The 23,592-nt window shown below is 38.4% G+C and overlaps 2 protein-coding genes across 3 annotated transcripts; one reads left to right on the top strand and one right to left on the bottom strand.

Moving 5' to 3' along the window:
• The first annotated feature begins 9,130 nt into the window (after positions 1-9,130).
• On the top strand, positions 9,131-13,158 carry LOC103964992 (transcription factor Pur-alpha 1). 2 transcript variants are annotated; one of them, XM_009378018.3, is made up of 5 exons: positions 9,131-9,439; positions 9,517-9,564; positions 12,055-12,195; positions 12,314-12,556; positions 12,691-13,158. In XM_009378018.3, the coding sequence occupies exons 1-5, from the start codon at positions 9,131-9,133 to the stop codon at positions 12,841-12,843; spliced, it is 894 nt and encodes a 297-aa protein (XP_009376293.1). In that variant the 3' UTR covers positions 12,844-13,158. The 2 variants fall into 2 exon arrangements, with proteins under 2 accessions (XP_009376293.1, XP_009376286.1); XM_009378011.3 differs by having other exon boundaries at positions 12,311-12,556.
• Positions 13,159-16,613: 3,455 nt separating this feature from the next.
• LOC103964981 (L-ascorbate oxidase homolog) lies at positions 16,614-18,893 on the bottom strand. The gene is made up of 2 exons (XM_009377999.3): positions 17,202-18,893; positions 16,614-17,071 (listed from the first exon to the last, which is right to left on the bottom strand). Exons 1-2 carry the CDS (start codon positions 18,557-18,559, stop codon positions 16,771-16,773), a joined length of 1,659 nt encoding a protein of 552 aa, XP_009376274.2. The 5' UTR covers positions 18,560-18,893; the 3' UTR covers positions 16,614-16,770.
• Positions 18,894-23,592: the final 4,699 nt, after the last annotated feature.

The raw sequence follows: 23,592 nt of genomic DNA, 5'->3' as shown, positions 1-23,592 counted from the left end.
GTGCGAGGCTAAGGCTCGGCTTAGCAATGCATTGGGCTCGCGTTGGGCTTGGAGTGACATGGATTGGGCCATGGTTTTGGTTCCGTGGGCCTTGGATGGCACGACTTGGGCTTGCTTAGATGGCACGGTTCGGGCTGTGGTGGTGGTGCCATGGCCCTCGTGCCCACCGCGGTGGTTGCCATGGTGGAGCCCCGTAGCGGTGGTGCCGCTCTACTTATGATCACATTTAGCCTTGTGGATTGCTGCGGTCCCATTTCTTGACTATTGGAATTTTCACTTGTGGAATTTTCTAAATTTCTAGCCATTATATTTCTCTTTTACGTTTTATCAAATAATCTTTGCAAATAAAAAATTCTAATAATAAGAACGTACGAAAAATATACAACTGGACAAGAAAAAATAAAGAAAAACTTTTTATGCGAGAGTCTTCTACGAGTGTGTGTACTTCAACTCTCAATGAAAGCACCAATTTGTGGATGCAAATTTCCGCCTTCTTCTTCTTGGACAAAATTGCACCTACAAAACAATTAACCTTAGGTCAAGGCCAAAAGCCTCACGCGCCCACAATGAATAGGGGGGCTTTGGCCAAAGAACCTTCGATGCCAAAGTTAGAAATTAGAGAGAAAAATGTTTAAAGAGTTTTTGGGAGTTTTGCAAGAGTGTCGAACCTCCCTTTTTAGAGAAGATGAGGTTGAATATATAAAGCATGGCCGGTCCCCTAGGGAGAGAGGGTGGCCGGCCTCTTGGGTATTTTTTGAGTGTAATTGATGATTTAATTGGTAATTAATGGATTAATTAGGAATAAATCCATTAATTAGCCAATTAAATCAATTTATATGGAATGTTTTGAAGGTTATGAAATAATTACGTTGTTGAAAACATAGGATGATGATAGATGAATAACTTTGAATTTGTTACCTATTTTGGGCATTTTTGACTTGATTGTGGAATGTTTGTCCACTGCTCGCGCGTAGGAATTCCAGTGCTCCTCAAAGGTAATTTTGTCTTTTTTGTCCAAAATTCCACGTGTCACCTCTTGATTATTTTTGGCTCCACAAACTGTATAAAAAAAAACATAGCAAATTAAATGGCTTCAACACAATTTTTATGCAAAATAATTATGAAGTGCAGGTACTTCCTGCAATTTGCAACAACTAAGTCAATTCCAACCATTTCAAACACAAAAAATTATCATGGTTGCAAGCAATCATTTCTTATTTGACAATTGGAAAACTTTTACATACACCATATTTTAACTCAAAAGCATTGCATCACCTCAAAGCTATTGGGGCAATGCTTTCCTCTTTTAAATTTTAAACCAAATGCCAGTTTATAATGTAGATAATCTACGGTTAACAATTACATGCATAACTACTACATGTAGGAAATGACAGACCACCATCTCAAGATATCGTATCACTTGCTCAAATAACTTTCCCTCTGGCCTTGCGGTGGGGCCTTGTCTATGGAGTCTATGTTATACTCGTACGGAAAATATATTTACCATTTAAGGTCTACAACTTACAATGACATATGTGACAATAGCTTTCACTTTTCCCCTATGTGTCACGGTCAACTCCGCAAATCTTGATATGGTTTCAAGGTTCCTTAGCCTCCCATTCACAGTATTTCTATAATTGAATATTAACTCTAGAATTAGTCACATGTACTATCATTATTTCTTAAACTAAACAATGATTATTTCTAGAACTGAACAATGATTTTTTCTAGAACTGAACACGAGTATCATTACTATTTCTTAAACTAAATACTGATTATTTCTAAAACTGATACTGACTATTTCTTAAATAGTGTAGGTTATTTTGCTGTATTTCTAGAAATAATGTTTATTTTATTCACATCCAGAAATAGTATGAATTATTTTGGTTTACTTCCAAAAATAGCGTAGATTATTTGGGTTCATTATCAGTAATATTGGTTTACTTCCAAAAATAGTGTAGATTATTTGGATTCATTATCAGTAATATTGTGAGTTATTTTGGTGTTGTTCCATAAATAGTGTGAATTATTTTGGTTCGTTTCAGAAATGATGTGGATTATTCTGATGTAGTTACAGAAATTGTGTGAGTTATTATAGTTCATTTTTAGAAATAAAGTGGATTATTTTGGTTAAGTTTTAGAAATAGTGTTGATTATTTTAGTGTAGTTCTAGAAATAGTGTGAGTTATTTTGGCTTATTTTCATAAATAGTTTGAGTTATTTTGGTTCAATTTCAGAAATAGTGTGTAATTTTGCTTATTTTGCTTCCAAAAATAGTGTTTATTTTGTTCCCTTCCATAAATGGTGTGCGTTATTTTTGTTCAGTTTCAGATAAAACGTGGGCAATTTTGTTATAGTTTCAGAAATATTATTTATTATTTTGGTGTAGTTCCAGAAATTGTGTGAATTATTTTGGTTTATTTTCAGAAATAGTTTGAGTTATTTTGGTTCAAATTCAGAAATAGTGTGTAATTTTTCTTTAGTTCCAGAAATATTGTAGGTTATTTTGGTTCAGTTTCAGAAAAAGTGAGTTATTTTGCTATAGTTCCAGAAATAGTGTTTATTTTGTTCCTTTCCAGAAATACTGTGCGTTTTTTTTGTTCAGTTTCAGATAAAACATGGGTAATTTTGTTATAGTTTCAGGAATTGTATGGGTTATTTTGGTTTAATTTCAGAAATAATGTTCGTTATTTCGTCGTAGTTTCAAAAACAATGTTTATTTTGTTCAATTTCAGAAATATTGTGAGTTATATTGTTGTAGTTTCAGAAACAATGTTTATTTTGTTCCATTTCATAAATACTGTGAGTTATTTTGCTTTAGTTCCAGTAACAGTGTGGGTTATTTTGGTTCTATTTCAGAAATAGTATGGGTTCTTTTGTTCCCTTCAAGAAATAGAATTTATTTTGGTTCTATATAAACGAGCAACATGCAGCAGGACTGGGAGAATTATTTGTTTTGATCTCTATCCTTTACAAGCATCTTAATATGCTGAACGTCTAATCACCCCATGTGTGTTAAGATAAAGAACAATATAGTGATTATTTCCATAATTCAATTTTACTGAATGTCAGGAGCGAGATCATGTTTCGCTGTGTCAATGGAAGTAGAATCAATCTACACGAAATCAGAATTACAAATATAATTACATGGATTAACAAATCAAAAGGAACAAAGACTACAGATGCAAGCACATAAATGATCACGAAATAGGCTCAACGGAAGTAGTATTATGGTTATAGTATTTTCCTTTGAAAAAATGTTACTAAAACAAAATTTTATCTGGACATAAAATGGTTAAAATATTTTCCTTTTGTGTCGACTGCCATCAACATACATACATGATCTGGACAATAAATATATCGTGTCAGATGTCAATGCACTAAGGTTGAAGATGCTGTGTACTTGAATCCATGGGTGTACAACTACAATTTTTCGAGATCAAGGGACTACATAATGTACAACTTTCAGGTCCATATGCTGCATCTTCTTCAACCTTAGTCATAAAACAAGAACATTGAATGGTTTAAGGAACTCAAGCTATACCCTTACTTGAATCCATGGGTGTGGAGGATTTTTCGGTTGCTATTCGAAGACTCCTTGTTACTCTCATTGTACAAATCCTCTCCACCTTGTGGCATATGCAGTTATGCACCCGGCATTTCTTCATCGCAGCAACTAAGACTTGGCAAAACCTAGAGAGTGGGTTGCCATTTTTGGCTTGAAGTGCCTGTACCTAGCAGTCCCACCAAGGAACAAGACCAAATTCCTTCATCCTCGTAGAATCATAATATGGTGATTCGAAAAAAAAAAACGGTGGAATTCGGATTGAATTGAAAATGAAAACAGAGATTGGGTGGAGAGATCGAGAGAGATATTCGATTGCTTCGATTGCAAAAATGGAAGAATTTTATTTGTGCAGGAGAGATAGAGAAAGGGAGACAGAGAAATGAAGAATAGGTGGAGAGATCGAGAAAGGGGGAGAGGGATTAAACGGCGGAGTCTGCAACTTTTTTCTCTTTGAGTTTTGACATCATACACTAGGGCTGGGCACGGGCTGGGTTGGGCCCAATTTTGAAGGGACCGGACCGGATCCGAGTTTAAAAGAAACGGGCCTGGTCGGGGCGGGTCCAACAAATTCTAATACAAGAACCGGACCTAACCCGACCTGTTTGAAATGGGCCAGTTCGAGCCGGGTCCACGGGTCCTTTTTTTTTCCCTCTTCTTCTTTAGTTCTCTCGAATCACGATCGTTCCAGGAGATCAATTCTTACAGGAGTTGTTCTTTAGCTCTCTCGAATCACAACAAATTTGAAAATTATAGGAGCTATTTTTTAAAACTGAGGTTGCATTGCACATCAATTCTTACATATACACACACACACATACATATACATATACTCACACACACAATCGATTCAAATTCAATTTAATTCAACAGAGTTTCAAACTCAGTTGATTCAAATTCAATTCAATAAAAGATTTGAAATTGGAACATAACAGAGGTCAAGGTTCAAGAACCCAACAAAATCCCTAAATCTAGAAAACCCTAATTTAATTTTCAATCCTAAATCCCTAAAACGTAATACCTTAAAACTGAAGAGGACTATAAGCAGAGTTGTGCGCTGCAAATATGAGTTCTGAGTCAGACGGAGGAGATGATTGGGAGTGTTCCCAACCACCTCATGCTCCGCCACCTCCGACGCGAGATTGGCGTATCACTCGAAATCAACAGGACCCGGTTATGGCGTCGGACTCAGCCTTGCTCACGCTCCGCAGCAATCAAGTCGATAAGGAGACTTTGGGGGTGACGTACGTCAGCACCGATAGCGTCAGGGTCACCGGTGGGGTTGAATTTGAGGTGTACAAGAACAAGGACATGATTCTATCTTCTGTATGGGTCTCTGGAGCGGATGGAGGATGTTTGGCTCAATGGAAATGCAGGGGGATTTGAGAGCTATTCGAGAACCGAGTGGAGTTAGAAGGAGAGATCGAGCTTTGAGACTGAGTGAAATAAAGGGAGTTGGGACTCAGGAGGAGAGATCGAGAAGACTAGGATGAGGAAAATTGTAGAAATGGGCCAGGCCGGGGGCCCGTTCCCTCATATTTTAAGATCTGCCCCGCCCTGCTAATTTCGTATACCCGAACCGCCCCGCCCCGTTTTGTGTTTAAAAATTTTGGACCCGCCTCGAACCTGAATTACCCACCCCTGCCCACGGTTCTTATACCCGTTTGCCCACCCCTATCATACACTAATACAAATCATTGCCCTTAGTGTTGTTATTTTGGTTCTATTTCAGAAATAGTGTGAGTTATTTTGCTGTAGTTTCAGAAATAATGTGGGTTATTTTGATTCAGTTTTCAGAAATAATGTGGGTAATTTTGCTATAGTTCCAGAAATAGTATCAGTTTTTTAGCTTAGTTTCAGAAATAGTGTTTGTATTGAAGCTGAAACATATTAGCCCTTTAATCATAGATAGGAGCTGGAAGAAGGCATCCCTTAAACCTCAGGAAAAACCATCAATTACATGTCAAGCAATTGCATTGGTGATGTATGGTATATGATAATGGTTATAAAGAAAGACTTGACACTTCACGGCAACAAGCAGCGGCCAACAAACTAAAAATTCCATTTTGGGGGGCTTGGTCGAATATGCTCAGATACAACCTTTCTTAAGCAAAATTCAAAGTTCTTAGTAGTACTTTTCATATATTAGATCCCTCAAAGGATTTTCTTATCCTCTTTTTGTTTCTTACTGATTAAATTAATAGGATCATCCATGTCGTAATTTGATTAGTTAACCAGAAATGCAATTCTTCTTCAAATTAGAGGTAAATAAGAAGGACAGCAGCTACTTCCTAAACTAACCCACCCAAAAGGAAAAAGCCATTCATAAAGCTAAAAAAATGGCACTCCTCCATCAAACCTCTTTGTTGTACTTTTAACAATCATGGGAGCAGCAAACCCGCACTCAGTAACTTTAAATGAAAAAAGAAAAATATTTCCTCACTCAAGAATTTCAATGCCGAAAATTCAATAACAAAAACAAACACAGCAGCTCCAGCTTCCCGGTCACTGTCGTCTCCACCTTCATCATTATTCCATTGCAGAAATTCAATAACAAAAACAAAGCCGTAAATTGAAATCAGAAACGAAATCGCAATAAGCAAATCTTTTAAACAAGAAACCGATCGAACGAGAAAGAAAGCGTGTTATATTGACAGGAGAAACAGAGCTCCACAGGTTCGATGCTGAGACGCTCGCCCGTGCTATCGGATTCGATCGATTCAGTTGATTCGAAAAATGGTGGAATTCGAATTGAAAATGAAAAACAGGTTGGGTGGAGAGATCGAAAGAGGGAGAGAGAGAGAGAGATTCGATCAATTCAATTGCAACAACGGAGGAAGTGGAATTGAATTGGAAATAAAAATAATAGCAGAGAATAGACGGAGAGATCGAGAATGGGAAAGAGTAAGGTACCGTTTGGTATGTGGGACGGGACGGAACAAAGTGGAATAAGGCGTTCCGTCCCACGTTTGGTGCGCCTAAAACGGGTGGAACGAACTGTTCCACGGAACTAGTTTTGGATGAATTTTCGTTCCACCTCATCCCCTGGAACGACTCATTCCACATCCGTGGAACATAAAATTATAACTTTTCCGTCTCCTTCTTCTTCCTCCTTGTTTCCATCCGAGAGCATCTTTGCTTCCGTTTCATTCCGTTCCGTCTTGTCCCGTCCCGTCCAGTCTGCATACCAAACGATACCTAATTGAACGAGCAAAGCTTGGCATCAGGGTAAAATAGAAAACTTAATGTTTGAGACATTTTGATTGAACTGGTTTAGTGGTAGGCTTCGTCTTAATTATTAAATAAGAGTATATTTTGCTCACCACTATTTTGTATGATATATGTTCATCATCTTATTTATTACTATTAAATATGTTTAAATTTTGAAATTTGTACTTATTCATTATATGAATCTCGAAATTTAAACTCATTTAACAATGATAAATAAGATGATGAATATGCATCAAATGATGATCAGCAAAAATGTTCCTATTAAATAAAATTATTACAAGATTTTTGATTAACTTTTAAAATTTTAAAATTATTTTCATTAATTTTTTTATTAAAAAACTTAAAAAAAAAAAATTAAAAAACTAAACCTAAACCTAAAAAATTTAAATTTGATTTCGTCGCCGTCACTCCTTCTTCGCACCCCACCTTCTTCCTCTATCTGTTTCTTCTTCTCCGCCCAGCACAGAAAAACACCAACCCCTCTTTCTTTTCTCCCTCTCTGCTCTCCTTTTTCACTTTTTCTTCAGCCTTCCTCCCCTCTCTCTCTCTTCTCGGTGCGAAATCATTCCGTGGTTTGAGATTGACCCATTAAAAAATCATAACTTTGACCGCATTCGTAAGCACCCCAAACCCACCAACAAAATTAAAGGGATGGGATTGAAAGAAAGACCTCATCTTTGAGCCTATGAAGCAACGTCGTCTTGCCGGCATTGTCGAGACCCAAAAACAAGATCTTTGCCTCCTTCTGCCACAATCCGAGCAATGCAAGAACCCCATAGAAAAAACCCAACAAGAACATGGTGTCTCCACCCAAAAATAGTTAGATCGAAAGCCTCGCCCCAATCAGAGTAACAGAGAACTGTTACTGGGTTTGGTGCGATCAGACGGTTGTGATGTGGCTGTGAACCATTTGGGCATCGTGGGCCGTTAGATTCTAAATTTCGACCAGTAGGCCTCACGACCAAGTAATTCACATCACAGGTTTGGGAAAGGGGATGCTGCGTTTTCAACTGGATTAGATTGAAATTGAAATTTTCGAATTTCTTTCTCTAGAAGTTGGCGGCGAGGCACGAATCCCAGGGCGGTGACCCAAGGTCGCGACGAACTGCGGAAAGGGAATTGAGGGTTTGGGAGAGGGAATTGAAAGTAGGGCGGGAGGGGGGGGGGGTGGAAAGAGAGCAGCGGAGAGAAGGAAGAGAAGAAAGGCGATGAGAGGAGGGAAGGAGATGAGGGTTTGACGCCGGCGAGAAATAGAGTGGGTTGAGGTCTAGGAGTAGGAAGTGCTGCGTTTTCAACTTTATAATTTTTTATTTTAAAATTTTAATTTTATAATATGCACGGAGACATAGATTGACACGTGTCGTCTAGTTATTGTCTATATTTAGAGATTCTAACGGAAAATTTAGTCGATGTATGAAACTATTTTAGAATTATAACTTTAAATATCATACTGGGACGAAAAAAACACTTGATGTATGAAGGTTGAAAACAAATAAACTTCAAGACAGTAAATTGAGATTGATCATTAATTTTATTAATATTGAGTATTTATTTTTTAGCCCAATTTTTAAACTCAAATATCTAGAAAGGCAAACTTGAAGCCCAAATGTTTTGAGCCCTCTTCTTTCTCCCAAGCAACTATCTTATTTTTCTTTTGTTTCTCTCCGAATGTTCTACAAGTGTTTTTTACTTTGCATTTTCTCATTGTCAAACTGTAAAAATTGTGGTGGTGAATTTGATTGTGTCTCAGTCTGTATAATCACAATCCATCTTGTGATTTTATACCTTTACCCCTGCTATGGTATAATCATTTGATTTTCTTGCAGTAAGAGATTGCGATTTTTAGGACAACATTCTTCATCAATTCTCATATTTTTATAAATAAAAAATTCAAATCAAACCGAAAAAAAATCGAACTAATTTGAACCGAAAAAATCCGAAGAAAAACCAAGTTGAACCGAACTATAAGTTAAGCTTGATTTTCAATTTCAACTAAAAACCAAACCGAATGGAACCGCTCCGAATGTAAAGTGGCTAGTGGAAACTGGAGGCCGAGTCTGAGTGGGTCAATCTCGCCCTCACATGACATTCCCAAGGCCCAAAACCCTAGATTGCATAACTGGCAATCGAGGAGCAATTCCAAGTTGAGAAGTGAGATCTGAGGGCTGACACCTACCAGGTAGCAAGTTACCCATCAACCAGGGGTCCACAGCTTCCGTCGGTGGTTTGTTTCAACTCTCAAATCAATAACCAGTACTAGTGGCGAAGTGGCAAGTTTTATTTATTTGAACTAGGATTAGGATTACGAAATAACATAAACAGAAAGATTCGGAGATGGAAGGGAGTTCGGGGGGCGTAGGAGGCGGTGCGGCGGCAGTTGGTGGTGGAGGTGGAGGTGGCGGCGGCGGTAATGACGTTGAGCTCCTGTGTAAGACGCTGCAGGTTGAGCACAAGCTCTTCTACTTCGATCTCAAAGAAAACCCTCGCGGCCGCTATCTCAAAATTTCCGAGAAGACGTCGGCCACCAGGTCCACCATCATCGTTCCCTTCTCCGGCATCTCTTGGTTTCTCGATCTCTTTAATTACTATGTCAATTCCGACGACCAGGAAGTCTTCAGCAAGGAATTGCAGCTCGACACCAAGGCAAGTTCCCTCCCTCTCTCATGCTTTCTTCTTCTTTAATTTCTTTTTTCTGACTGACCTAAATTTCTCCTCCTTAGGTCTTCTACTTTGACATTGGCGAAAATCGCAGGGGCCGCTTCTTGAAGGTCCGTTTTTCCCTTTCTCTCTCTTCTTCTTCTTTTTTTTTTTTTTTTTTTTTTTTTTTTTTTTTTTTTTTTGCAATATATTCTATCGTCTGTTTCAAAAATCTTACAAGTATCCCATCCGATCAAATTTTCATGCTAATTTGCAACCACATCCTTGAATTAGTTACAGACTCTACTTACTGGGGATCAATTTTTGGTATTTTACTTACTTGCATCTGCCTGCGTGTGCATAATGACATTTGACTACACACTAGGCACACACCAATTTAGCCTTGCATCTGCGGTTGCCTCATCACCTTGACCTGGCCTTAATTTAGTTTTTCTAATTATTTTTTTCATAATTAAGATTTGTATGCTAACAATTATGTTTCCATCTGTGTACATATATTTATGGGTGTGTAGATATGTTCTGGATTACATGGTATTGACATGTACATCCTTCATCCTTGTTTTAGGGAAACTATTGATAAATTAAGCAGGGAAATCTATGCAGTTGAATAGTCAAGGACTATTTTAATTTCACAGTGAATTGTTTTAGAACCCTTTTTCTTCAAACTTTACACAAGAGAAGTGCCTGATTCTATAAGGAGTCCCCTGAAATGCCTTAGAAGTTGGCTTCTTTAGTTGGACGACAAAAGTAATGAATCTACAACAAGCAATATTTTACCTCCGCTCCCCTGCCATACCCACCCCACCACCACCAAATTCATAAATACTTTTTCCTCCTCTAATGGATAATGAGGATGATTTTCTAGTTTAATGTTGTTTTCAAACTTTTCTCTCACTAAATGTTTCTAATCCCCAAGTTTCGAAAGTGTATCCATGAAATTTCATATTAAAGTAGTTTAGCATCTACTTGTTTTTGTGCATTTTTCTGTTAAATATTCCAACGCACTTGGGGTAATAGTCACTTGTTAAGTCAAGGTTTGGATGGAGGATTATGTAGTTGGTGAATGTATGGGTCCTTCAAGTAACTCTGATGGTTTTTGTGAGGTAAGAAGAATTAACAGGATATTTAACGGTAGAGATGGAGATTGGTTAACACTTTGGGATCCAGTTTCATGTGAAGAACCATCAGTGGTGCTGATGTCACGTGCAGACATTTTATGTGTGTTGTCTCTGTTTCCTGAGTGTCTTCTACTGATTTTTGCTTCACCTTTGTACTTATATGTACTTTGCTTGTATCTTTTGTTTTTTTATAAAACTTTCCCTTGTTTATTTCTATTGAGGAATATCTTTAGTCTTGGGGGTTTTTATCACCTACCTTTGACCAATGGCAGCTGACACGTCTTTACTTTTTATGATATATGATTGCATAATAGTGTATCATGGGTGAGGTTGAAAATTTGGATATAGATGAACAGATCAGTAGAAATACAAGTAAAGGTTCCCTTAAAATTGCTATTTCATTCAATTCATGGAGATTCTAAAGGGAACTTTAGGAAATCTCTACTTTATGCCCCAAAAGGAAAATACTTAGATATTTCTAAAAATAAACATTAACCCGCATTTATCCCAAATCATTACAATTTCAGCCCATTTAAATGTTTACTATAGAACTTGAAAAGCCAAAACTTGAAAATCTATATCATTGGAATGAATAATTCGTAATCCTTCTAGCGTTTCTTTTCACTGTTCTCCTTTTTATTTTCTTATAACATGCCATAAAGTGTTTTTGTCTAAAGTGGGTAGGATATTTTGTTTTCCCATCTCCCCAAAGACATGGTTAGGGCAAGGTGTTGCATTTGCTATAAAGACGGGAAGTTGTGGGAACCCAACTAAGTGCTTCGTCTGCGATTGATGGTGGTGACTTGTAAGTTCATGTCCGGTGGTGATGAAGCTAACTCTGTAAACCAGCTATTTCAGAGATATTCCTGTATCTTGGAAATTTAATTGTATTGATACGGTTTTGATGTGTTGCCGAAATTTCAGAATTTCAGCAACACCTTGGGAAGAAATCAAATGACCCCCTATTCCATATGGGTTCTCTATAAATTCTTAATGTCATCAATATCTTAGACAGACTTCCAGATTTTTGCATCACTGCTCAAATCTTATTAAGACTAAGGTAAAGTTATTTGTGCTTGACACAATTGTCGAAGAACTATATCTTCTACTTCTCAGTAGCTCATGTCTGCTGTTGGGCTGGAGCAGCTTGTGAATGATTTGAATATTTTTGTGGGCTTGATATAACATGGAGCCCTACGGTACTTACTAAATGGTATTTGTTGCCCAAATTCCTTGATGTGAAGTAATTTAAGGGGAAAGTTTCTATGCCTAAGTCGTTGGATGAAAATCTGACATCAATAGGAAACATACCATTTACTTAAGATCTTCAACTCGTTGACATTCTAAATGTTGGGATTTTTATTTTTATTTTTATTTCTCCAACAACTTAAGAGCATAGTATATATCCTATTAAGGTACTTGGCATCAAAAGCTTAAAACATTGTTGTGTATGTACACAGCTTCACAACGTGTTTGGTGCAGGTTTCTGAAGCTTCTGTTAGTAGAAATCGCAGTACTATCATTGTTCCTGCAGGAAGCACCCGAGATGAAGGGTGGGCAGCATTTAGAAACATTTTAGCTGATATCAATGAAGCATCAAGGCTTTTTATACTGCCGAATCAGGTGTCCTTGTTTTTCATGCATAAACTCTTTCCTACTTTCTAGGTAATATTAGTTTCTCTTTTGGGAGTGACTTACAAGTCTTGTGAATTTTCACCTGGTTGTTTCCATGCCAAAGCAGCAAAGTTCTGAACCTTCAGAGCGCCTTGTTGGGCTTTCAGATGATGTAGGCGCTGGCTTCATATCTGGCCACAATAGTCAAACTGCTCCAACTTCTGAACTGAATGTTGACAGATCCGCAGAGTTGCCGGCACAAGATGAAATTGGTAACATGGGGGTGTCTAAAGTGATCAGAGCTGATCAAAAGAGATTTTTCTTTGATCTTGGGAATAATAATAGGGGACATTTCCTAAGAATATCCGAGGTATGCTTCAGGAAGTGAAAGAATTTTTTCTTTGAGACTCTAGAAGGATTTGCTTGTTCATTTTATATTTTATATTTTAGGTTTCTGGCAGTAAATGAAATCATAATATCTTTAGAATTCTGTTTAAATTGCAGGTTGCAGGTTCTGATCGGTCCTCCATAATTCTCCCCCTGTCAGGGCTCAAGCAGTTCCATGAAATAGTAGGTCATTTTGTGGAGATAACCAAAGACCGAATTGAAGGAATGACAGGTGCAAATGTTCGGACAGTGGATTCTCCCCAGAGATGAATCCTTCCCCTGGGGTTTGGTGATTAAACCAATAATTCCAGTATATCAAGACTGCTTTAGAGGTACAAGTAGGTGTTTTGATTAGGGTGGGATTCTCCTTACAGTTGTGTTCTGTTATTTTATTCTCTTCTTCTGTTCTCTCATTCAAGTCTGAAATAATATCCGTTTTCTGATTGCTCAACGTAGAATTCGGAGATGATTGCCAAGCTTAATTTAAACATCAATAACACAAAAAAGAGACAAGATACTTGTAACTTGAGTTTGATAGTCTGTCAACCTTCCAGCTTAATAATAATGACCATTCTAGCTCTGCTATATTTTGTTCAGTAGCACAAATGCATCTACTTGATTTGTTTCTAGTTTTATGGCTTGTGGTGCAGGTTTTCACTTGTCACCTTTTTTAAGTGTAACCTTGTGGTTGGTAATGTTACCCTTGAATGTTAAAAATTACGAGGAGGGAAAAAACTTGGTTTTGAGGAGGGCTATACTAGTCGTCACTCTGCTGGCAGTAGAGATGATTTAGCTTGAGCAGCAAGTGTTACCGTGCCAGGCAATCGTGCAATATTATATCTACATAACTGGGGCTGCATTTAATTATTTAGTTATTCATCTTTTCCTGAGTATATTTTCTCTGAGGCATCGTGTTCGCACTTTTGCCTTACAGATTGATCTAGTATTTCATGGAACTGCTTTAAAGGAAACAGAGCTACCCGTAGACATATCGTAGTTAGTGAATAAACCTTGTAGGCCCTCCATTTACCATCTTTACTTAAATAGCCTTCGTAAGTATCTACCTATCATTTCTGTAAAATACCCTTAGAAACTACTCACCAAATTACTTAAAATACCATTTCCAAGAACCAAGAGATACCCATCATTGTGAAATAGATTTCAACATGTAGTGAGTATCGACCCAACACCTCGATCCTAGTGGCTCGTGCTCCAGCCGAAGTTGTACACCCATTGTTAATGATGGCTGACGAAGATGATTTAAGCTACTGAAGATGTGTTGGTAGAAAGCAACTGAAAAGGTTGCAGATTTTAAGATTTCAACTATTGAATATGTGTGTCATTTAGTATTACGGTCTAATAGTATTCTTCTTCATTTGTAAGTGAGAGGTTTTAGGTTTGATTCTCGCCAAAGGCGAATTCGCACTAAATTATTATAACTAACTCATTATGAGACTTCGCACATTCCTCCGTCAATTAGATAATATCATATGTTTTCAAAAAAAAAAAAAAAAGCACTGAATATGTGCACAATTTTCGGATGGTTCATATTGAATGATGGGACACATGATGATTTCAAATCTTCAGGAAAAAGCAAGAGCAACCGAGATTTTTAGTTGCTGGCCACTGAAAATTATATTGTCTTCGGTTCGTTTCTACCGAATACGTGGACTCTTCAATAATCAATTGGCATTATAGAAAAAAAATTGAAATTAAAAATGAATGGAGTGCTTTGAGGGTGGCAATAATGGAAAAGGATCCTCACCGGCCAGAGCGGATTTCTTAAGGGACCTAGGTGGTTCCAGGACCACCCAAAAGCTCGGATAAGTGGTTGTGAAGACTTCCGATGACCACCCAAGTCCGAGCAGATAAGGGAGGAGAGGAGTGACTGTTGTACTCTTTTCTGGAATTCTGTTACTAGAAGGAGAAGAACAAGAAGACTGCTTATTCCTTTTTAAATGACTTGGTTAGATGAAGTTGTTTTACCCAAGCCATTTGAGTGAAACAGTGCGGTTTGTTATGGGTTTGAAAACAATCTCTAAGTCACCTGAGAGGTTGAGTTTCGTAGGGGCTTGACTTTCAAAAGAGCCCATTTTGCCAAATCTTCGTATAACCCTTTAATTGCTACCCATTGGGCCATTCCCCAATCCCCATCCCACCCAACCGAAGCACCACCAGCCAACACCAATCACCTCTCCAGTCTTCAGAGACCATGAATATTATGACACATTTTTAGGTATGACACTTTATCATAAACAAATTTAGTCTTTGTTGCTTGTAATGTTATTGGTACAAACATTATGAATGAAAAATTGTAGTTTACGGTTTAATTTTTTAATATTATATTGGGACCACCTGATCTTAAATTCTTGGATCCGCCAGTGCTCGCCGGATCATTTTTCTAGGGATCTTGTGATCGTGACCGTTCATTGTACATTATGCTGTTAGTTATCGTTAGGTACTATTTATATTTCATTTTAAATTTTGGAATAATTTCTGACCGCACGATATACGATGAACGGTTACGATCACAGGATCCTTAAGATTTCTAGGAAAAAAATCCGACAATGATCATTTTCTGGCAATAATACCCCCAACACACACACACACACACACACACACAAAATTCATATGGATAGATATGGTTTATTATAGCGTTAAGGGTGCACCTCATTACTCAATCATGATTAACAAATTTTTACTGTTTAATTTAAATTAACGTTTACATTTTTACTTAGACAAATCATAGTTTACTCTTTATGTTGGTTACAATTACGATTCTCATCATGGAGTCATGGACCATGGACGCAAGCATTGTTGTCCAATATTAATTAGTTTATTAGTATTGTTAGGGAGACTAAATTTATAGATAAAATTTTGAAAACTAAAGGACATGGAAGTTGATGATTGATTTATTACATAAGTATTGATAAACGTGATCATTCATATTGGTGATATATCTTTTAGTTTGCAAATTTTGTCTATAAATTTAGGGAGCATTTTTTCTCACAACCATAACTATAGTGTATGCTCACCTAATCAATTAATATGTGTCATTTTACCTAACTCTAGTTAACTTTCACATTAAATGTTACTTTTTCAATTTTGAAAAAAAAAAAAAAAAACCAATGTTAAGTGAAAGGGATAGTTTAGTCGCGGTTTCTGGTCCCTAACTGTTATAGACTCAAACCTTATACATTTAGGTTTTAGATTGTAGTCAACTCTCCACATAAATAGCATAATAATAAAAGATATGTAATAATATCAATAAAGACTCAAACCGTTATTTTGGTTTCATTTACATCACCAATTTAATTATTGAAATTTGCTTATGGGTTTCAACAAAAAAACAATGATTATGGGTGCATTCTAGATTTTTTTATTTATTTTTATTCTCGACGGTACGAGGAAAATTTGATTGATATTGAAAAAAAATATACCTAGTCAAGAGGGACATAAACCTAACATTTCATAATACAAAAAAAAAAAGGATAAAAAAATACATGAAAAGAAGAGGAGACATAAACCTCACCCTTTTAGAAACAAAAACAACAAAGAAAGAGAGGAGGGGGGGGGGCATGAAACCGAACCCCACTAAAGCTGAACCTAAATTATAGGTCTAACAATAAAACAGAAACCAAGAAAGCCAACATAGTTTGAAAATAAAGCGAAAACCAGGATAAGCTAATACTAAATTTATTCAAATTTGATGAAGGGTATCCACCAAAGAGTTAATTTGAAATATAAATTCTTTTAAAGGAAAACTAAGAGAAATGGTTTGAAAATTTTGAGTTTTAACGATAAGGACAAAATAAAGGGTAAAGTGAATAGTACCAGGATTGACTTTTTAGTGTAAAAATGTGGTTTTTAGTTAAATTGAACAGTACTGGAAGTTTTTCGTTAAAATTCCCTTCTTTTAAACCATATATTTATGTTTCAGATTTTTTTTATTATATGTATGTATTGAGTCTAATGTTAATAATTCATAGCTAGCTAGCGAGCATCGACTTGGTAATGTGGGCTGGAACAGGAGAGATGGATATATGATAATATTAGAACTGTAAATTTATTGCATTTTGGAAAGGGTTGATACATGCATGATCAATCAGCCACTCCATTGCTTGATGGCCATTCCTTTTGGTGTTACAGTACTAGCTAGCATGTATATAATATGCCAGTGGATGACGATGTGATCGTTTACGCGCTGTATGGAGGTGGCTTAGGCAAATCCATGACAATGCCACAGAGTTGGGTGGTTTCTGGGAGGTTGTACTCGTCCCTGAGGGAGTGTGCAGGTGACAGGACGCTCACGTAGAACTGTTGGCCGAGGTAGCGCCTCTCCGGTTGTTCCGACCTCACGTTCCACATTCCGGCATTGTCGAAGGTCAACATTATGGCCGCCCAGGATTTGGGGAACACTTGGATGGTGTGCCTGCTCACTCCGTCCAGAAGGTTGTAGTTCTTTCTCTTTTCTGGGGTCCACCTCCCGGGCTCAATGCTGCACGTAAGAGTAGCATTGATTGATTATATTATATATGAATATGTAAGTAATATTAGCTACCTAGTTAGGTATAAATATGTAGAGATTACATATTACATAGAAGAGAGAGACTAGGTAGGGGACTTACGCGACGGCAAAGAAGGAGTATCCATCCAAATGCCATGACTGAATGCTCTTCTCGTGGTTCTCAAAGATGATCTCTACAAAGTCACGGAATGTCTGGTTGACAACGTTGGGTGCCAAGGTGACCTTGTCCTCCACGGTGGCTCGGGGTTCATCCTGGATGGTGTCGTACTTGAAGACCTTGTCGGCCACACCAAAGTACTCAGCCAGCTTGAGTGGGGTTTCGGATTCCACGTGGGAGACTCCGTTGATGGCATAGCGGAGCTTGCCATTCACCCTCGAGGCAGAGTTGACGATCTTGATGGTACGGGTGATGTTGATCTTTCCGTAGTGGTAGGAGCCCTGAGGATTAGGCCTGGCGGCGCTGGCAGTAAGGTTCCAGCGGAAGGAACGGAACTGGTTGAGAGACCAGGCCCATCCTACGGGAGCTTCGGGGAGCTCGGGGGATGCAGGGCCGTTACCGTTTTCGTAGCGGATTATGCCTTTGCCGGTGAGCACGGTCTTGGTGAATCGGGTCGAGGCCACCATGTAGTAGTCCTTGCGCTCTTTGTCGGCAGTGACGAGCAACGAGAAGCATTGCCCCACGTGCACGTCAAGGGACTCGTAGGTGTTCTGGACGGTGTGGGAGCCCTCCATCTCGACAAGCTTCAAGGGGTGGCCTTGGATCCTGAAGTTGAGGGAGTTCTTGAGCCCCACGTTGCAGACCCTGTACTTGTAGGTCTTCCCTGGCTTCATGGTGAAGAGGGGCTCGTCTTTGCCGTCTCCCTTGGCGTTCTTGCCGTTGATTAGGATGCCATCGGGCCTTCCCATGGTGCGGCCGCTGTCCAATAATTTCTTGAGAGCGGTGTGGCTTTTGGTGTACCAGTCGCCGATCATGACGGTGTATTCATCCTCGGGATCAGCATAGGGGACGGGAATGAGCAGACGACTGTTGATGCGGAGTCCACCAAAGCCGCCTGCAGCCCTGTGCATGGCAGTGACGGGATAGTACATGTAGCTCCCGATCTGATCCTTGACTTGGAAGCGGTAGGTGAAGTTGGTGCCAGGGGCGATGGGGCACATGGTTCCAAGGGTTCCATCCTGCCACGAATTCTTCCTCTGCTGGATGCCGCTCCATGTCAAAAGGAATGGCTCATCGAGGTTGTTGAAGACGTTCAGGACGATGTTGTTGTTGGAGGTGGAGTTGATGTTGGGTCCTGGGAACTGGCCATTGATGAGAATTGCTTGCTGGGGGACTCCGAGGGGAGAGATGGTTCCGTAGGTGACATTCCATGTGAAGAACAGGTAAGGGTCTTCTCCCTGGACCACCGAAAGTGCCCCGGCTGAGAGGCACAGCAACAGCGCATACATCACGGAAGCCATCTCTCTCTCTCTCTCTTATTCCTATCGATCTATTAATTTCAACCCTTTCCTCACGCAATATATAATTAATTCCTATAGATATCTATGGTTTTATTTGAAGAAGACTGTTGCTTCTTCTTCTACGATCTTTCTCGTTCCCAATTCTTCCCTTTTTATACACTTGTTTCATAGTTTTTCCATCGCTCAAATTAACTTTCCGGAAACGTCTCTCAGCCCGCGCTTCTTTCTTGTCCCTTGCATTGCGCCTGCCCTTGCATTTTCTTTTCCTCCTATTTTTTCACCTTTGGACCCCTCTTCCTGACAAACACCACCACGCATGCACTAACAAAACAACCAAGACCACGTCAAAAGATTCAACCACCCGTGGCTAAGGGTGGTTGTTTTAACCGAAAATATTGTGCCGGGAGATTGCAATACATAAAATGAGCCATTTTAACTTGAGAAACTTTCATTTTTTTTGTTTGTTTATTGATAGGATTAAATTTACACCACAAAGTCGCATAAAAATGTCCTATTAATTTTCCTTATTAACACTAAGATTTGTCAATTGTAGCATACGAAAATATAGGGGTTTTTCCATGGAAGATTGTCTTGCCTAACTACTTAAAGTACCACAAAAACTAGGCTGCTGTCCTAATGACCAGCCATTGAAAAATAATTATTAGACTAACTTACAGTTATCTAAATTCAATAAAATTTTATAAGCAAATACTAGACACACAGAGGTACACTCACACAAAATTTCAAGAATTTTGGAGTTGGTTTGCTATTTTAATTAAATTAAAAAAAAGCATAATAGCAACAATGATAAAATGACGAAAAATAGAATTTAGTTCACAAATTAAGAAAATGAGTTAGGGGAAGTGCTATCCAACACCAAATAATCGTATAAACATGTTATATTTCATTCAAATTCCTTTTATTTCTGGATCAAGATGCTCAAGTTGGCTCACTATTAGAACTCAACTTATTATTCTCTCTTACGTAGTATGTTAAGAGAATGGTGTTTTCAACTTAATCTCTAGCATGCAATCTAGAATGGCGTGTTCATCAATTTATGAAGTAGAAATCATTAAGAACGAAAAGAGTTTGAATCAACACAAGGCATCGTAAATACTGGCGTTGTCTTACTTATCCTAGAAATTGGTTCACATGTTAATCACAATTAACAAGTACTACTCTAGATCATATGTAGGTCCTCATTCGGTAAGGGTAGGCACACACATGTTCATAGCATTAGAATCCTATATATACTTACTAAGTATGCATCCATAGAAAACACAAAGTTTTCATCACTGACATAGGTAGTGAACCAATTTTCATCCTTCATAAGAGAAATTCAAACAAAAAGTCATAAGAAACTTGCAATCATTTTTGAGGCTTCAAACAACCGTTAACTTCTAGAAATTAGTTACAAATAATTCTTCAATTAAACCAAAAGAAAGACATGAGTTTGAGAAGATGAAACCAAAAGAATAGAGTGTTATCCTTGTTGCCTTTCCTCACTCGCTCTTGCTGCCTTCTTGTTCTCTTCTCCACATTTGGCTTCTTTTCTTTTCTTTTCTTTTCATAACCTTTCAAATGTGTTATGGTTCCCATCATCATGACAATTCATTCCTAATTAAAGCCAATTAGTATGGAGACTTGTGGTTTTCTTTGCTGCATCAATTATGGCTGCTAAGATTTATTGTGTTTATTGCTTTCATTGCTTTCTTGTCAATTGCAAACTGCTCAGCCTTTTGGGAACCTTTAAGTATTAAAATGAGCATAACTTCTTCTAAAAAAATGATATAAAAGTCAAAAAGTGCTCTAGAAAATAGACATTCGTAGCTTTCCACGCACATAAGGCTCATTCTTTGATTCATTCTGAGTTGTTCGCAACTCGCTGCCAAAGTCAGCTGATTTGCACATGCAGTTTTGATGAATTTGCTATTTAAAATCTCAATTGTGCTCCTTTTCTCTTCTTTGCTTGAAAAATCCTACAAAACACAAAAACAAAGTAAATAGCTCAAAAATATAAGGAACTAACTTAGAAAAGACAAGTAAATTTGATGTAAAATATAATATATATATATATATATATATATATATATAAGCTTATCAAATACTCCCACACTTAGCTTTTGCTAGTCCTAGAGCAAAAAAAAGAAAACATGAAAAAGTAGCAACATGGAAAACATTAGCATTAGCTTCCCCCCTTATGTGACCATAGAATTTCATTCAAGAGAACAAATCATTAAGAACCTTAGTTCGCACAAAACAAGCTAATCCAAGCTAATCTTTCTTATTCAAATGTTAGCAGTAACTTTTTGATCATCATTGAAGTGTAGTGTGTGTAATAGCCATGCTAATACAATTTCAAGTTTCTTTAAAACACCACATGCAGACAGGTGACCTTCTCACAAGACATACACTTCATTCCCACGTATGTCAAGGTTAACGTGTTTTGCTCAAGAAATCAAATGTGAAAGATCCACCATAAGCTTGCATAACGATCTTATCTCCACAATCATAATTGCAAAACACAGTTGTTTACTGTTTTGCAAGTTGCTCAGGTTTACTTGGATTTGCGCTTGACCACCATCCACGGAGGTGCATGAATTTGGTTTCAACAATTAGTGTTTTCATTGAGAGAAGACTCATATTCTTCTCAGCCAAATCACTCTGCCTTATAGAAGTTATGTCCAGAAGAACATCCCATGATCAGGACACAGGCACGGGGGACGATTATGCCTCATTTATAAATCCAGTCTAGGAAAATGCTTTAATGATACGCACATCAACAAGAGATCTTAAAAAGAACTTATGAACCAGGGAACAAGCTAGGCACTCTAGACTAGATGAAAGGATGAAAGCTATCTAAGACATCATTGCCCATCTCGAAGTCTTTGCCTCTTAGGTTCCTCCAGGACAGTGAACCCGAATCTAAACCGCATGGCCTCGAAACTTGTCCCAACAAGAGGCAGAATGACCATCAAAGACCTTAGGGGTGTGTTTGTTTCCCTTCACTAGCCCTCATTGGACTGGACTAGATTAATAGTCAGTCCAGTCCCATGTTTGTTACTTCACGAGACTAGCTTTAGTGGGAGTAAGCCGGACTCGTCTCGACTAAGGACCGTGCTAGACGATCTTAGCGAGAGACGTCGCAAACCATGGGACTAGCTAATCCCTTTGATCGCTCTCTGCTCGCGTCCTCTACTCTCCTCTCTGCTCGCGTTCTCTCCCTCTCCTTGTCCCCAACCCTGAATCATGAACAAAGATCATGATTCGAACTTCAATCAGAGAACTCATGAGCTCCGTCGTCCGATTCACCTCCGCTCAGACCAAGCTCATCGGTCGCGCCCTCAGACCCAAAAAACAGAGATATGAAGAACTTGGCCACAAGCTGCATCTTTGTCCTGTCCCATCTCATTCCCGCCGCTGAGGAATAAAAGCAGAGAAACGGACGACCACCACAGCCCACCCCATATATCCGAAAGAAACAATTCACATGGCATTGGCTCTGAACAGCATAATCCCCCACACCACAGCTTTAAGCCTAAGCACTTTTGTGCCCTCTCCCAGAAAGTCCTCGAGCCCTCACTTCCAAAATAAATACAAAGTTTCAGCTCGCTCCGTTACCCGCAGCTCCAGCACCCGCTCTGTTACCCGCAACTCTAGCACCCGCTCCATGCCGTTTTCTTTGAGTCAAAACAAAATAAATACAAAGTTTCAAACTTTAAAAAATAAGAAGGAGGCCAGAGTAATTTGAGGTGGATCGGAAGAAAAAAAGGAAGATGGGAGAAGACAGAGGAACAGAGAAAGGAGAGGTAAACAGTGGGAGGAGAAAAAGAGAGGTTTAGACAGAGAGAAGATGTCGAACAAAGAAAAAAGAGTTGAAAGAAGATGATTCTAGAAAGAAGAAAAAAAGGTAAAATATTATAAAATATTAGTATTTGATTAAATTTAATAATAAAATATTAAAATATATAGATTATATAATATAATACTAAAGTCCTGCTTTTCAGTTCGACACTGCACCAAACGTTTCATTAAATCAGTCCAGCTTAGTCTAGTGTAAGCCAGTCCAGCTTAGTCCCTGAAGCTAGTCCAGTCCGAGATAGTCCGGTGCAACAAACGCACCCTAGGTTTACTACCGCCCCACTATTCGGGAAAGAGATCTTTCCAAAACAATAGCCTTAAAGGAAGAAACTGGGACTATTTCAAAAGGGCTTGGAAAGGGAAAAAAACGATGCGAAAGGCTTATCATCCCAGAAATCGCGCCACCAGGCCAGAATACATCCGCTCCTTCCCTATGGTGCCCTTGTGGTCAAGTTGTAATTCTTTGATGCCATGGTAGGCAAGGTTCTAATTGACAACGAGTCAAATGACAACTTCATCTTCATATGCATAGCTAGAATGATGGGTGTCCTCGACAAAATCAACTTCAAAAGATCCACCATTCAATTGCTCTTAATGGGGTCCCACACAACATTATGGAAACTGTACAACTTAAGGTATAGGCAAAACCGTCTAAATATTTGATGGCTTTGTATGTGATATGTAACGACCCGTCTTAAAAATTTACTTTTTAATTCATTAAAATTATGAAAATACCCCTAATGACGAAAATGTTGACTTCCGTTGACATGTAGGAAACTTTCTTTTATTTTATTTTCATAGCACTCGTTGATACGAACGTGTAGACGAGAACATAATCAAATTCAAAGCTAAAGCTTCTATGAATTTTTGAACGTCAAGGGTATTTTGGTAATTTCACAACTAGAGATATTTCTTCACTTTCGACTTCTCTTAGAGTGACAGGTGTCAATTTCCCCCATTTTTGGGGTGTTCTTCCCGTGACCCCACTTTCCTTATTTTCCTATTCTTATTTTTCTTTTCGTCTGTGAACTTTTCTCTTTCTAGAACATTATCACTCACTTTCCCCATTTCATATGTGCACTCTTCTCCCCTCTTTGGGAAAACACACGACAAGACTTCCACCACTGTTCACATCATGCTATAGCCGATCACCACCATTTGGTAGCAATGGG

This window comes from the organism of the source record quoted next, unplaced genomic scaffold, assembly GCF_019419815.1.
Source record: "Pyrus x bretschneideri cultivar Hongxiangsu unplaced genomic scaffold, Pyrus_bretschneideri_v1 Contig5, whole genome shotgun sequence".
In the NCBI taxonomy this organism is placed as follows: Eukaryota; Viridiplantae; Streptophyta; class Magnoliopsida; order Rosales; family Rosaceae; genus Pyrus; species Pyrus x bretschneideri.
This window is presented reverse-complemented; position numbering and strand designations above follow the sequence as displayed.